The following is a 17324-nucleotide window of genomic DNA, read 5'->3' as shown; positions in this document are numbered from 1 at the left end:
TTCAAACCACTAAAGCCCTGTTTGTTTTGGATTTTGAGAACTGATTGAGATGTTTATTTTTTAGTCCAATAATAAGTTTTCGACTCATCGGCTTTCAAAATCCAAAACAAATAGGGCCTAAGTATACTTGCACGCTTGAATTGCACATTGGTAGCTACAATTCATTATCTTCTTCCCAACCCATCGAAAGTGCAACCGCCATGCTTTGTAGATGACCAAAAAAGAATTTCCAATCCGAGATGAAATGCGTAATCAGGAATGTTCTTTTGCTTCTCCACTCACTTGTCCGATTATTATATGAAAATCAGACCGATTAGTCCATATCAATTTATGCCTGATTGCTCCATATATAGTTCCTCGAACCTCATTCTCTAAACAAACAAAACCAATCCAAATTTTTTGATTACGATCAAAGGAGAAGATTATTCTCTTTACTAAAATATGCTGGATCAAATTACGCTTACAAAAAGAACAAGAGATCTTTCTCTATCAATATCAAGTCAAAGATTATTCTTTTTACTAAAAATATGCCGATCAAATCACGATCTCATAATAAGAATAGAAGATCAATCCTATTACCCCTCAAGTCAAACATTTAAGATTACCCATTTGCAGTAGGTAGGATTCACAAGCTCCATCTTTGGTATACTTCTTTTGTGATATGATTGTACCTATACAGTTTATTTCTTGGCAAGACCTTATGAAGGGGCTAAAAGGGGGACCAAGCAACGGACTCGATCACATCATGCACGGATCACAGAAGGTGAAAACAGTGAGGATGAGGAGTGCCATTATCAAAATATGGCAGTGAGGATTTAGGTACTCTATCTATTGTATATTAATGCACGTTATGCACCGAATAGTACAAAAAAAGATAAAAAAAAATATCCGTCGCCTGAGAGATTCGAACTCTCGCGGGGAAACCCCATGTACTTAGCAGGCACACGCCTTAACCACTCGGCCAAAGCGACTCTGACGGATGCTAGAGCTCTTTAAATATATAAACTTTAAGTTCAATTGCAGCCATTCATATGGAGATTACCGACAAATAGCTTTGCCAAAAGCAATGACACAAAAATCAATCCATGCTCTACCCAATGGAGCCCACCATACACATGTATCATTATCATCTCCATCAACTTGCTGCTTCATAAAGGGAAATGATATCAGCACTACACTGTTTTAATAGATGCACAGTCCTAGCTTGTCTTTTCCTTTTTTAATTGGCTTTTAAGAACTTTTTGACAACTGTAATATCCTTGTGATAGCAGAAACTATTTCCACTAGTATTTTCCTTGAATCCAAGTAAGAATCAATCCCCTTGAAAACTTTGAATTGGATTTGTTTACAGGTAAGATTGTGTGATTAGCATAATTTAGGTCCAACTATTTAAGCCATTTTTGGCAACCAAGTGAAATTATTCAATGGAATATTCAAACAGTGGAAAAAATACTCTACTTAGGACATGGATAGAGCATGAGAAATCCCACTAAAACAGTTGGAAAAATACTCTACTTCAAATTGTGTTTTTTACTGCATTTTAGGGTCTGTTTTTTACTGCATTTTAGGGGCTTTTTATCCAAGGTTGTTTCACTTCCGTGTCCAGAAAGGGCCAGCAATAAAAATACATGTTTTTAATGAGATTTAATCTCAGCCCTTCACATTAAGGTGTAGGGCTGATTTCTGGGCAACGCACTTAGTCACAAGACTCACAATAGAGTTGAAATAAGCTCCTTTTTATACTCCCCTCGCTCCCACCCTCTCTAGTCTCTCCCTCTTCGCCCACTAATATTCCATGGAATAATTTTTCATGGTTTCCAAACAGGACCTTGAGGAAAGTACAAACAAGTGGGGTAGAGTGATGTAAGCCAAAAAAAAAAGAAGAGAGAACACCTAAAGCACAGATGGAGATACTTATAAAATTAACGAGGGAAGAAAATCCTAAAGCATTACATAAACATGTTAGGATGGCTCCTACAATTGAAGTAGCTTTGAGATGATGGAACCAACTGACAAAAAAGTATTGAGCTAGAGTCTCAATCCCTAGTCAGAGCAACCTCACTTGAATTTTCTAGCTCTTTTATCCCGGCGAGAATCCTCCGGTGTCCTACTTTCCAACTTCCGCTTTTTTCCAGTCTGTCTCACGGACCCATCTCCACCCTTCATAACACCCACCTTCCTAGCCGCAACTGTGGGTCTTTTCCCAGTGGCCTTCCTGGCAGCTACTGCGGGTCGTTTAGTCCTGCGATCCTTTGTTTCTGCCTCTCCCCTTCTCTTGGATTCAAACTTACCATGCTCATTGGTTCTTGGGCGGATGCTCACCTTCTTTTGGACACCAGATTTGCTCGCCCGTATGCCTTGATATGAGAGAGAAGCAGCCTTCATCTTGGGTTTGTCATTCTGGTTTGATGGCATTCCAGTATAAGTCACTGATTGCCTCTTTTTCGGCGAATTATCTGCCCATGAATGAGTTGGGTTTTTTCTTTTTGGTGGTCTGGAATCTGGTCTAGCATGGTAGAGCCTAAGATCTCGGTCCCGGAGCTTCAAGTGCATTTTGTTGACGACCAAGTTGGCAGCATCCTGTAGAAGATTTAATCCAAGTAGATTTTTATTGAAAGTATAAACATGTTTATTCACAAAAATTAAAAATACATATAACAACAAAGGTAAAATTGTATACACAAATGCCTCTCCCCAATAACCAGATGATGTCTTGGAAAAACTAATTGAATTTTTTATATGGTATGGTAGCATAATTGGGGAACTGTCAGCAGAGTTAGAAATGCATAGAAAGGTCATGCAGTATAGTCAGTAGCAAGAATTCCATTATCTGAATATTTTTGGTCATGCAGAATAGTCGGTAGCCAGAATTCAATGATCTGAATATTTTTAGACGTGTAACTACACTTTAGTTTCGGACTCAGAAGAAACCCAATATTTCCATGGCCCATGTCTTTAATCGATAATCATTCAAATGAGTAACCAACAAACAGTCACTAATACAAGAGAACTAACGCTTCAGAAAATCATCCTTAGCGACAACAACTGGTTGAATTTGTGAATAACTATGGACAGGTAAAATCATATTAATAGGACGGTAGAAAACTGGTAGGCAAATAATGTCGCTTGTTATAGGGTTAACACAGCATGGGAGTGTAGCTCATGTGTCCCAAGCCGAGCTGCCCTGGCTTGTGGTCTCTCTAATCATTTTTTTTTTAAATAGCAACGGAATTTTCATTTATAAGAGTTAAAACAACAAAACACGGGTCAATCAAAAATATCAGCCCAGGTAAAGGAAAACAGGGCATCTACATAAGAGGCAACAAACAATCTACTAGACAGTATGGAAAACAGGCACGAAATCATATGAGGCTTAAACTACCAGCTGGATACAAATGCTGAAATTCCAACATATAAACATCTTTGATACAATAAAGTTCAGAACTCCATGGTAGCTTTACTCTGCATGGCTTTTTCCGACACAACTTGTTCATTAAATGCAATTTTACAAGAACCTCCAAATGATTGGTTGAGACATCAAACCCTCATGCATAAATCAGTCCTGCTCCAAATCTAAAAAGTCGAACTGCCCATAATGTTTGTCAGGACAAACACTATTTCTATGATTCTATCATTCAGAAACATGGTCAGACCAAAAGATAAGCATGCAATAACCTGCGCCTTGATGGATGACACTGTGATGCAGGTCGATCGAAGGAAACACCGATACTTTGCCCTAATACCAAATCTAATGTATCTATAGAAGGAACGTTTGGAGGGCGTTGAAGATTGATTGCAAGGAAACAACGATGTGCCCAGAAAAGAGCGGCGGATTGGCAATGTCACCATTATTCTTACCAGAACTTTAGTTGGAGGTGGAAATGTAGAATTTGTAATCGAAAAATAGAAAATCGGGGTGAGAAGAAAAAGGGGGTCTTATCCCTTAAGAAGCCCTTTCAAAAATCAAGGTATGGAAATTGGTTTTGCACCGCATGTCAATATTCTAACGTCACTTGGCGAGAAAACTGTCGTTCGTGTCGGCAGAGCAAAGTGCCATCCAGATGGGTTCCTTGTTTGTCTTCATCTCAGCCTTGCCTGAACTTGACTAGAGAAGAGGATGGTCAATGGCCCGATTCTGGCTCTATATCTTACAGGAATAGAGAAGATTTAGTCATCTCGGGTAGGGAGGTGGATGTCCGTATGGAATCCCCAAAATCCTGTTTAATTGGGAAAAGGAAGTACCCTAACGAATCGATTGAGGATATCTGGGCTTGGGCGCAAAAGGCTTGGAATGTTCCATCTTTACAATGTCCTTGCATAGTCCTTGCATATTGTCAGAAGGCATATTGTCAGAAGAGGAGCTGATCTTTAGTTTTGAATCTGAGGCGCAGGCTTCAAAGATTTTATCCAGATGCCCTGAGGTTTTGGATCCTCATCTGTGTTCTCTTGCACCCTGGAGTAAGGAGTTTATCCAAGGTGAGAAAAGTTTGTGGGTTAAATTCTATGGAGTCCCTTTGCATACCTGGGCCATATCAATGGTGGAAGCATTGGGAAGTCTATTTGGCAGAGTCCTTGAAACTAAGATGGAAGGAAACCATCAGCAATGCATGAGCTTTGTTTTGGCAAAAATCTTGGCTCCCCGAAAGATCATCTCAGGGTCTTGTGTTACCATTAACCTACTGAATCAGATCTATAGAATTAGTGTTGAAACATTTGACTTTCCGGAGAGCGGATCCTCACTTAAGTTATCTTCCCCGGAGCCTTATCTTTTTCCTAGTTTGGCCTTGGAATCGTTTCCGGTCAGGCAGCCGAGTTTCGGCTAGTTTGCCCTCCTGACACCCCGCCTGATTTCAAATTTCAAATTTCAAATTTCCTAGCTATTCCTAGGGGCACTGGAAAGTTGACCTTATTTTGACTGGTTGTCCATTGGCAGGGGTCGGTCGAGTCTGATCCTTAAAGCCGATTGATTTGGGGTTTTCTTATATACTTTTTTGAGGTTTGGTTTTGAATGGATTATGGATGATGATCGGTCCTCTTCTTTGGGGCTTTTGGTATGATAGCAAGGTTTGGAGGTATTGTCCGTTTTATTTTGGGTTACATTCTGCTCTGGTTTGTTGTATGGGGCTTTTTGTTGTTCTTGTGTTTCTCTTCTTGGGTTTCCTCTTGAGGTCAGTTCTGACAAGAGGTAAGGGATCTAGTAAGTTCAGAAGATTGGGATGTGGATCTTGTCAATAAGGAAACGTTTCGTAGATTATTTCTTTGATTACTTCCAATTAGGAGAACGGATCGGGGAAGTTGCTCTTGGTTTTGTAATATTTTGTACCCGGATGAGGTGTGGTTAGGTCATGGGTATGCCCGAGCCCAATATTATATTATGTTGTGCCAGCAGGCTGGGACTACTGGTCCCGAATGCCCCTTTTATTATTAATGAATTTATGTCGCCTTTAAAAAAAATAGAAGGAACGTTTGGGGTCAAAAGGATGGGTAAAAATTAGGATTTCAAGTCCTAAAATGTGTGATTAAATTGGAAAAAAAAATCTACTAGGTGATGTAGGAGCGGGAAGAGAAATAGAAGAAAGAGGAGAAGAGAGAAGAAGAGATGAGAAGAAGAAGAATAGAAAAATAAGGGAAGAAGAAGATCAGGAGAAGGATAGAGGAAGAGGAAGAAGAATAGGAGTATTGGGAATGATTATCAATGGAATGGTTTTTGGAAAGGTCACGACTGAAGCTACCACACCCGAAGCTCCCTAATATCCTTGCCCCAAGAACCTATCTTCCTTCCCTAGTTCTTGCCTCTCCTTAGCCATTTCATCATACCCAAACCTTGTTACCGCAGCCTTCTTTTCCAGCCCATACAACAGCCCCATATTAATCCTAAAACCTAATCCAACTTTCTCAGCCCAACAGCACCTTCAAATCCCTTGAAAACCATCTTCCAAAACCCTCCCCTCCACACCTAAACCCAATTATAGCCTCCCTTTTGTTGCCTCAAACAGCCACCAAGAACACCCTTTGTTTCCTTAATTTCAGCACCAAAAAAAAAAAAGATCCTAACAAACCCCTCTTAATCTGCCAACCCAAACCCTAACTCTAACCCTCTTCGCCAGAGCTTCCCCTGCATCCGCTGCCGCCACATGACCATCTGCCGCCATCGCCATCTCCTCAGGCGCAAACCAGAGAACACTCTTGTGGGTGGGGAGAAACCTATAAAACCCACAAACCTCTCTCTCTTTCTAATTCTGTCCGAGTGAAGAAATAAAAAAAGAAAGAGAAAAACACCCCTATGTTTTCTCTCTTCATTCCCTCTCTAGACTCACTCTGTCATTTAGTTCTTCACTCTCTTCACCGGGTCTTTTCAACGCGAGAGTTGTTCGTGACTACTTTTAGTGTCTACCTAGCCCACTCTTAGCAGCCAACAGTGGGCGCAAGCACTATTTCGAGCAACTTCCGTCGTCCGTCCATTTTGGTCCGACCGCTGATCCGAGCAATCCAGAATCCGATCTGAGATCCGCGAAAAGCATTGTGTTCCATTTGACATGACAAACAGATCAGGCGATTGATTTTATTTTTCGACACCGATCCCAATGGCTCCACCAGATGTTCCATATTTTGATGGGAATGAGGATCGATATTTTTCTGCAACACGGGTTCCATATTTCTATGGTTACGATGACTGCTATCCCCTATGGAGATTTTGATGATGCATTTCTAAAATAGATCAAGGCACTTGATGAATACCATAAGTGCTATGGTTATGATCATCATATAACCATTCGTCGAGTATCCTACTGCGATGCCAGGTCAAAATGGAGATTATTCGTGCTAGACATGGTTTTAAATTTCGACCGAAATCCGACCGAAACCAAAATTTCGCGACATTTCCAAATTTCGGCTAGAATTTCGGAATTTCGGTCTGAAATTTCGATTAAGTGCCATTTTTTATTTTAAAAATTTGTTACAAAATTTCAGCCGAATTTTGGAAACTCAGTCCCATATTTCGAGCCAAAATACCAAATTTCGGCCCGAAATTTCGGATTTCGGTGGGGTCCGAAATCGGTACCGAAACCGAAATTTAAAACCTTGGTGCTAGAGCGCACTGACGTAGGCAAGCCACCATTCCGTCTATGGGAAGAAGTTCGTTCTGACTTCTGAGTATATGAAAATTTATGCATATCAGTATCAGCAGAGGTTAATACGTGAGCGAGCAACGTATAAACAAAGATTGATGCGTAAAGAAGTCGCTCGACATGAACGAGAAGCCAAAATTGAAGCAGCAAATAGATATCTCAAGCGTCACATGCATGAGAAGGAATTTGCTAATATTGTTGAGGAGCCGCATGATGATCCAACTGACATTGTGGATGAGACCATTATAGTTGTTGAGCCAAAGATTATGTCAGATACAGAGTCCATGCTAACAGATACATAATCAGAGATGGAAGATAGAGCCAGAGAGTCCAGTGAATGATGAGGCATTGGCAGATCATGCAGAGCACGGGCAGTTCAATGAGGATGCCGATTCCATATCAGTACCTGAGCACAATGACAGGATTGATTCTACGGTAGATGTACCTATCGAGATGATTGTAGAGGTTGAGACAGAGGATTTTAGTGCACATGACGATCATCAGGAGGATTGTCAGCCTGACATCACTGAGCTAGATATGGTTCCAGCGGATGACTTTATTGTTGATTTCATTGAGCCAAGCGGATGATGACCTTATTGAGGTTGCTCATGGATTAGTATTGCCCATAGTTGCATGCTGATCCCACCGATCCAGGAGATGTACATTATTATTTTCCCAGTCACTACTTCTTCGAAGTGGTTTGTGTTCGTATGATTCTACATAGGCGATTCCATCCCTATTGCACTACGGCCATTTTCGACTACTCACGGTTGTCACGAGCTTTAGACATCAGGATTGCTTCCGACGGATTACGACTCCTACTGCTTGCGTGAGTTGGCTACATATTTGATCCAGGCGGACTAGAACTCAAGGGCGAGTTCTTTTCAAGAGGGGAGAATGATGTGGATTGTAGGCCCAATAAGTGGCACATTTGTCCATTAGGATTTTTCAGGATTTATTTCCATGGTATTTAGTTTCTAGGATTTATATTTCCATGTTTTTAGGTTTTTGGGCTTTTATTTTCTATGACATTTAGAATTAGGGAATTTTTATGTTTTCTATGGAATTTTATTTCAGTTGCCTATATATAGGCCTCATGTATTAGAGATTTTCAGTTTTGATGATTATTGATTGATTGAGATTCTCCTATTCTTCTTCCTCTATCCTTCTCTTAATCTTCTTCTTCCCCTATTCTTGTCCTTCTCATCTCTTCTTCTTCTCTCTTCTCCTCTTTCTTCTATTTCTCTTCCCGATCCTACGTCACTAAGTCTCGCTTAGGTTTAAAAGGGTACAGACATATGCCAAGAAGCTGCAGACGTATATTGGGAAAGATTAGGGGATACGTGGTTCAAGGTGAGATGGGATGGGTAAAACCAAGGTTGCCAGAGCGGGAATCGAAAGCGGGAACAAAACGGGAATCAAAAGCGGGAATCGAAGGCTCCCAGAAAAAAATCCTACTCAAGGTTGCCAGAGCGGGAATCGAAACGGGAATCGAAGGCTCCCAGGGAAGAATCCTGCTTCCATGGGTAAAACAAGAAGAAAAAACTAAGGTTTTGAGGTTTCAAGCAAGGGAATGGAATATTTTTTGTTCCCAGGCAGATTGTTTTGTAGAGGGGAAAAAGAAAAAACGAAGAAACATAAAAGAGATAGATAGTAAGGATGGAATCTGAAAAACCAAAACCCAAGGCATTGTACCAGGGGGTTCCTAGGGATCACACCTTGGCAAGGAGTAGACATCACATCCACACAAGAGAAGAAGCTTTCAAAATCTTTGCTCAATCACATCCATCAGTTATTTTATCATCCATTATATATAAAAAAAGAAAAGTGTCATGAGGCTTACAATATATAAGAAAAAATGGAGAACTAAAAAGTTCTAAAACCCCAAACAGAAAATCTAACACTTTTGAAGTAAAATACCCTATAATGACTTTAAAACTTACTCTTTGCTTGAAATTCCTGTAATACATGTCTGAGCCTATTTAAAATCCTCATAACTCAAAGAAACCAAGTGATATTAGTGGGAAAAGACCGTGGGACCCTTCATATAACTCAGTTGCTCTTCAAGTTCTCTTATGTGGTACTGTGATTGTCGACGATTCACCAGCAAGATGAGTCATTGGACGGGATCCTCATAGCCAATGAATGCCTAGAATCGTGGGACAGATGAGTCATTGGTGTGAATTGCAAAATCAATGTCGAAAAGGCTTATGACCATATCGAATGGGATTTCATGGACTATAACGTTAGTAAGATGGGATTTGGGTTAGCGTGAAGAAACTGGATGGAGTGCATTCTGATCCTACCTTCTCAATAGTAAGATGGGATTTGGGTTAGCGTGGAGAAACTAGATGGAGTGCATTCTGATCCTACCTTCTCAATAGTAATCAACAAGAGTCCAAAAGGTTTCTTTGGAGGCTCTAGGGGATTGCAGCAAGGAGATCCGCTATCTCCTTTTATCTTTACAAGGAAAGCAAGGTTTTAAATTTTGGTTCTAATTTTGGTTTCGGTCGCCACAATAACGGAAACGTTTCGGTTGTGGTTGAAACATATGCAAATGAAAGAATTTTAAGATGAAAATTCAAGATTGATAGAATAAGCAACAATTCGAACTTGGAAATCATCACATAAGCAAGACAACTATCCTTAATACACCTAGGAACACGCAGTCTCTCATGTCTGATAATTCAGTGCATGCCACATTTCACATGCAATTCACATAATTATTTACACAGTACATATACACCACATTTCACCTACAATTCATATAAGGGAAGTGATATTTACACCCCTTTTGATTACCAGGGACACCCAGCGCCAGTGTACGTGGCAATCAAACCCGCTGGATTGTTCTGACGTCAAGTACATTAGCCCCTTTTTAGTCATTGATATACTGACGCTGGGTGTCCCTAGAAATCAAAAGGGGCGTAAATATCACTTCCCTTCATATAAATATAATTATGTAACACATACTGATATAGTATAGCACCAATATACTTACGGTTTTGGTTTCAGTATGCATTTCAGTTTCAGTATGCATGTCAATGAGGATGCGAATGGAAACATTTTGGTTGCTTCATGTCGATTTCAATGGAAATTTAAATCTATGTGGGGCAGCTCTGAGTCTATTATTGGTCAATGCTGAACGAGCTGGTTCGATTGAGGGGGATGAACATTAGGGACGTGGGATTTATCACTGATGTGAATCCATGAGAGCCAAGAGAAAAAGATGGTCTCCCATCAACTCGTGTCCAATTTATGTACGATACTCTAATTTTCTGCAAAACCATTAACGAACAAGTTTCCACTTTGCATGTGATTTTGAGATGGTTTGAGGTGGTTTCTGGGTGCAAGCTTTTTGGCGGGATGTAATGTGAAATTTTCTTATCTTTAGAGTTTGGCTGAGGAGATGGGTTGTTCACTTGTTTCCGTATCAATGTCCTACATGGGTATTCCGTTAGGATTGGACATTCAATCAAGTTCAATTTGGAATCCCATCACCGAAAGGATGGAGAGAAAACTTGTTGGTTGGAAGAAATCTTTCCTGTTATTGGGAGGTAGTGTCATTCTCATCAAAGCTACTTTGTCCAGCAACGCTGCGCATTTCATGTCCCTATTCAAATTCCTCGTAGCAGTGGCTAAAAAGTTAGAGAAAATTGAAAGAAACTTTCTTTAGGAAGAGAAAGATAAAAAAAAGAAATTACAGCATCTGGTTTATTGGGAAATGGAGTGTCTTCCTAAAATGGAAGAAGGGTTGGGGATTGGCGATTTGGTAAGGAAAAACAAGGATCTATTAGGGAAATAGCAGTGGCATTTTGGTGAGGAGAAGAAAGTTGTGTGGACTGTGGAGAAAGATTATCAAAAGCAAATATGAGAATCTAGAGATGTGTGGGCTGTGGGCATACTAGATAGAGGTCAAGGCTCAAGAGCATGGAGGTCCATTTTTATCCTATTTGCGATAGGCGATAGCTTTAGCCAAGGGATTAGGTTTAGGATGGGGGTGAGAAGAGAATGGTTTTCTAGAGTGATATTTGGTTAGATGTTTATCCATAATCCCATGCTTTCCTGAGCCTCTATAGGATTACCACAAATAATCTTTGAGTATTACAAAATGGTGAGGCATAGAGTAGTTCGGGATGTAGTCTTTTATAGGAATCTAAAGAACCCAAAATTGACGGTCTTGTTAATCTTCCTTGTGTTTTGTAAGATTATTTTATTTCTCAAGCACGGATGGACCGTCGGATTTGGAACCCTGATTGGAGAGGTTCCTTCTAGGTTGAATCGCTCTTCAAATTCCTTGTTCACCTTTCAGCTCACTTCTTTCTCTAGCATAAGATCTACAAATCCATGGTGCCACCAAAATTCAAGCTTTTTGCTGGATGGTTAATAAGATCAGTACATTGGATAGGCTCTGTTAACTTACCAACTTCTCCAAAAGCTTAAGATGTTGGAGAGAGGTGTTATTTATCTTTTATACTTTAACACTCCCCCGCACGTGTGGCCCACTTGGCAAACACATGGCACATGTGATCCCACTTTGGGCCGACCATCGCATGTGGATTTTTGCTATCCGCGAGGTTTGAACTCAATACCTTTGGCTCTGATACAATGTTAACTTACCAACTTCTCCAAAAGCTTAAACTGTTCGAGAGAGGCGCTATTTATCTTTTATACTTTAACAAGACTGAAAAGACACGACTTCAATATGGTGAACAAATGCATTCTTTGGTCAATGGAGGAAGATCCCATCGATTATCTTTTTCTCCATCGCAGCGAATCTTATTTCATTACGACCAAGGTTTCTGACTGGTTTGGAATTCAATGAGTGGCTTTTAATTTGATTAAGGCCTTAATATTGAATTGGCGCACTACAAGCCTTGGATCTATGGGGAAGATTCTTTGGGACCCCATCCCTTTTGCGGTGATGTGGGAGATTTTGATAGAGGAATTTATAAACTTTTGAGGCATGGTGTTCTCATATGCATCGGTTGATGTGGAAAATCAAATTCAATGTAGTAAGTTGGGTGTTGCAGCACAAAGCTTTTCGGGGATACCCTGTGAATAGCATTCTCAAGAACCCGAAGACGATCATGATGGGTAGATTTCCTAAGACATAAGTGACAGCTAAATTGAAATCCCCCCCCAACCCACTCACACACAAAACAAACAAACAAAAAATGGCCTCAAGCTCAATGTCAATAATTGTCTATTGTACCTGGGCAAAGTTGGTCTTGAAGGTGTTTTTAGGGATTGTAACGATGACATCTTCCATTCTTTTTCTGGCCCAATTGGCTTAACAGACTCGTCTGAGGCCGGTGTGCGTGCCCTCCACTTGGGCATGAATATCTTCCGTAACCAAATGGCATGTAATCATGAGGTGGAAGGTGACTCCTCTAATGTCATATTGTGAGCCAAAGGCAACAAGGATGGCCCATGGAGAATAGCCCAATTTATGGGTGAGAGTAAAGATACGCAAAAAGGTAAGAATTTCACTTTTTTTCATATTCCCAGAAGTGCCAACAATTTGGCAAATCAGCTGGCCTAATCAATCAGGTGCCATGAGAGGCTCTTTGTATCTGGGCGGTCCCTGCTCATTGATGTGCATTTCTAATCCTTTTCTTTAATATATTATTTGTTATCTTCAAAAAAAGTGCTGGCTATATAATCCTTATTATCCTAAAAAGAAAGGAATTGAAGGAAAAAAGTCTTCTTGAGGTATTGCATCACAAGCTATTGACTATCAAAGGAGGGTTGAGGTGCGAAATTCATTCAAGGGTGAACTGGATATACAATAGACTTTTGAATGGTAGACCCTTGAAGCAATTGTGAAAAGGGGCCAAGATATTAACATCAACATGATTTTCATTTTCTTTGGATGATAAAAAGTAAGAAGCATAGATCAAGTGATGTTCTGTAACTAACTTGTCCAACTCATGCTAAATTCATGAATATAAATGGTATACCAACAATATGTCACTTGGTACACTAATCTGCAATAGCATAATATTACGAACTAATACCAACACCTGAACCCTACAATGAATTTGACATTCAGATATCCAAAGCAAGCACACAGAAAATTGATAAATAGTGAGAAACAGCCATGGAAAGTCATGTCTTACCCTTGTTTTAAACATGACATACGCAATACCCTTCCCCATGCTTGTATTGGAATCTCTAATAACACGAATAGCCTCTATGCTAGATTCCAATTGGCTAAGCCCACAAAACAACTGATACACTTCCTCATCCTGTAGTGACAATGGAAAACAAACTCAAAACAATGATTTCAGAGATCAGCAACCAGAAAATACAAGAGTCATATGTAATATTTGATAGAGAGGCTTATTGCTAAATATTGGACAAGAACTAATCACCTTCACATCAAATGGGAGGTTACCGACAAAAACAGTCCTTTTATTATCATAAAGTGGAGCATTTTCTTCTTTCAATTTCTTGCGAGGCGGGCACGCCCTGTCAACACGGATGTGATTTCCTCCAAACTGAACGCATGAACAATGAAACAACTAAGCAAGGATATTTTTAATTTAGCAAATACTAAAATCGTTAACATCCAGATTATGGAAAGAAAAATAAAACATGAATGAGAGCATAACATTCACATAGATTATCATTAACTAATAGACTAGTTGATTGGAGAAGGAACGTACCTCTGTCATGTTATGCGATAAAGCAGATTGGGCTGATTGTTCATCTTTAAAGACAATGTAAGCATGGACACTGCCAAGGAAATAACTTATCATCATTGACAAGGACAGGTTTAGTGCAAGATTGATAATTGCCATTAAAAAAAAATGCAAGATTGACAATTAATTATACAAATTTAGATAGGTACACAAACATGCATAGTTACATACAGGAAACGAAAGAAGGCCTTTATTCATTTTTTCCTTTGCACTGACAAGTACCTTAATTCATCTTTTCTTTGCAGTAAAAGGGACCTTATTTCATCTTTTTCTTTTCACAATTACATTGCATTTATATTTTTTGTGCATTTATTTTTCTAGAACTCTAGATATACTTTTCTCTCTTGCACTTCTACAGACCAGTGTTGATGTAATAACATATCTTTCCACATTGCCATAACTATAGGGATGTAGAAGGCTCTCAGGATCATTGTGTCTGGATCCAAATGTCTGTGCCTGACCCACTGACACATACAATTGTCTGTGTGTAGGTCGCATAGGACTGCAAATACATAAATTATTGGCTATGTGATAAAGATGACAGCTTATACCCATCAAAGCAAATTTTTGAGATGCATCAGGAAGACTAGAAAAGAAAGTGCTTATTTGATTACAAAATAAGGGGGGAATAATCATAATACAGTTTGAACATTGTAATGGTGCCAATGATGAAAAGTTGTTACATTTGAAGCTTAAATAAGGTCAATTTTGTGTCTTTCTATGATGAAAACTCAGTTTCTATAAGACTTTCTTGTTGTTGTTCTTCTCATGAAGTTTGATTGATGCAGAAACCTAGTGTAATATCAGCACATTAGATTTATGCAATAACCCAACCACTTAAATCGCATAAAATGAAGCCTTATTATGTTTTTTTTTTTTTTTTTGAAATGGCAGGATGATTTCATTAAGAAAGGAAGAGGGCCAAGATGGACCCCAACTAAAAATACAAGAGAACAATACAACGAAAAACAAAAACAATACAATTCTTAAGGAGGAAGGAAGTCATGAAGCCTTATTATGTGCAGAAAAAAAAAAGAGCTGCACAAATTCGTGTACATAGTTGTTTCTCCCACAATAACTGAGGTGTAAATGCTGCTAATTGGATCTCATATTCAGAGCAACAGATCACATTAGCAAAGCAATAAAAAAACAATGTACAGAAGGATGGAAGATACACGAGTTTCAATGTCCACCTACAACTGAAAAATAACAACCATGAAACCTAATATTCTACTTTTCCCTTCTGTAACATGTGATTCAGAATTAAAAACTATTACATTTAGATGAAGAGCAGAACAAAAAAAATGTATAAGCAAGCAATGCTAAAGGAATTCTAAATCAAATGCTATGTCACTAACAAATGGAAATTTATTAGATCAAAATTCAACATGAGATTTGAAAAACACAAACCTATCAACAGAATCATTGATCTTGCCCTTGAATATTGCACTCTTTCTCGGCATCTTGGTCTGATAAAAGTAATGACAAAAAAAACATCATTTCACATTGATGAAAAATAAAATCGACATACTTAAAACCAAGTGAACCATAAATTCAAAAAAATTGATATCCAATACTCACATCCAAGATGGGCACTGACCGAATCCTAACAGATTCAACCTCTCCAAATTGTCCAAATTCTTTCAACAATGCCTTCCTCTTCATCTTCAACGGCAAATTCCCAACAAATACAGTCCTCTGAAGCTTACTTTCATCATCATAAGCTTCCTTAGAAACAACCATTTCCTTTGAATCATCAGCCGCTTTCCGTTTCTCCCCAACAATTTTCCTTCCAATTTCCGCCTCTCCATCCTCAATCTCCTCAATAGGCCCATACTTCCTAGCTTCATATTCAGCCTCAATCTCATCTCTCTTCCTCTTCTTTTTCTTACGAATTTCTTTCCCTTCATCCATAGTCTCCGCATTCGAATTAGGGTTAGCAGAATTAGGTTTACCAATTTCAGCCTCTGTAACCTTCTTTTGCTTCTTGCCGATAACCCACTCTTTTCCTATCGATTCAGAACTCGAATTAGGGTTTCTTTCTCTTTCCCTCTTTCTGTTCTTCTTCGGTTCAACCAAATCAATCTCCTCTTTCATCAGAGAATCATCACTAGGGTTAGCAAAATCCCCATTTTTAGGGCTTTCAGTTTCTTCAAAACCTGATCCTAACCCTAACCCTAAAGAGTCTTGCTTCGAACTCTGATCTTTTTCAGAATCGGATTGGGGTTTTCGTCTAAAGGGATTGTCAGTGAAGAGGGAAAGACCAGCGTTTTGGGGGGAATCTCCGAATAGGGATTTGAAAATATCGGAGGGAGCATTCTCTTCTTTGGATTTTTTCCCCATTTTTGGATCAAATGGTTTCAGAACGAGGAGGTCTGTAACTCAAATAGATGGGGGAAGAGGAAGGAATAGAATATCAAACCCTAGAAAACAGATGAAATGTTAACATTGTGCGCGGATTATTGTAATGTAATGAGACACACAGCTGATGCATATAGCTGGGTCCCGTCTACGGTTGATCTTAGCCGCCCATCTAAAAATCTTTGGTTAGATCTTTAGAGGACCGAAATGCAACTTGGATTGGACAAACATAAAAATGTTTGGATTGCAATAAAAACATTTCTTGTGGGGATTTTTTAAGGAAAGTAATATCAGCTCAGCTATACCAATATTTTGATATTTCCCCTAAAGTTTCTTTTCTTCTAAATTTCGGGTTTCGGTGGATACCGAAATCGAAATTGGGTATACCTAAAACGTTACAAAATTGGAATTTCACGTAAAAATCTCGATTTTATTGATTTCATTGATTATTTAATATTATCCTGAAATTTCGGCCGAAATTTTGTATGAGATACAATATTACTTTATCTGATTTTGTTCAATTTCAATTGAAATTTCGGCCAAATTTTAGTTTCGGTGAGGACCGAAACGCATTCCGAAATTGAATTTGAAATCATGTTTAAAGGGTTCTCATAATGTTATTAAAGTTCCCAAAACGGTCTCGAAAAATAAAACACAAGCTAGAACTGTGCAACTGTAAAACATTGCTGTGCTGATATCATTTCCTTTTTGATTGGAACAATTTTTTTCTTTTCACAATTTGAGGGAAATAATGTAATCATGGTTAAGTTGGAGGGATATCATTGTAAATTATGAGAAATTATATGATGAACGAGCAGACATGCTCGTATTAATCATCCTGCCCTTGATATTTGATCCGATAGCACCGCAATTTTTAAGATGCTATTGTGGGATCAAATATCAAGGGCAATACTTCCATAGTACAATGTGTACTAGCATTTCCTCTCATTCACTGTATAATTTCTCTTAAATTGAAGGTCCTTCTAAATAAAAATTTAATAGGATTGGTCATCTTAATTGGTGCCTTAAAAAATAGGAAATTGTTCATATAATTTTCCCTTCCAAACTTTTTTTAGAAAATTTATATAATCCAAATAGAAGATTTTATGTGATGAGTGGGCATGCCTGC

General features: G+C 38.9%; 1 protein-coding gene and 1 non-coding gene across 2 annotated transcripts; both read right to left on the bottom strand.

Moving 5' to 3' along the window:
* Nucleotides 1-889: 889 nt before the first annotated feature.
* TRNAS-GCU (transfer RNA serine (anticodon GCU)) lies at nt 890-971 on the bottom strand. Its single transcript has one exon. It is a non-coding gene; the product is annotated as a tRNA-Ser (tRNA).
* Nucleotides 972-1887: 916 nt separating this feature from the next.
* LOC143893146 (RNA-binding (RRM/RBD/RNP motifs) family protein) lies at nt 1888-16287 on the bottom strand. Its single transcript, XM_077398138.1, has 6 exons — nt 15416-16287; nt 15245-15303; nt 13799-13868; nt 13505-13630; nt 13250-13378; nt 1888-2580 (listed from the first exon to the last, which is right to left on the bottom strand). The coding sequence occupies exons 1-6, from the start codon at nt 16175-16177 to the stop codon at nt 2059-2061; spliced, it is 1668 nt and encodes a 555-aa protein (XP_077254253.1). The 5' UTR covers nt 16178-16287; the 3' UTR covers nt 1888-2058.
* Nucleotides 16288-17324: the final 1037 nt, after the last annotated feature.

This window comes from Tasmannia lanceolata, unplaced genomic scaffold (genome assembly GCF_043159265.1).
Source record: "Tasmannia lanceolata isolate RefF3 unplaced genomic scaffold, GAP_Taslan_0.1 ptg000015l, whole genome shotgun sequence".
Lineage (NCBI taxonomy): Eukaryota > Viridiplantae > Streptophyta > Magnoliopsida > Canellales > Winteraceae > Tasmannia > Tasmannia lanceolata.
This window is presented reverse-complemented; position numbering and strand designations above follow the sequence as displayed.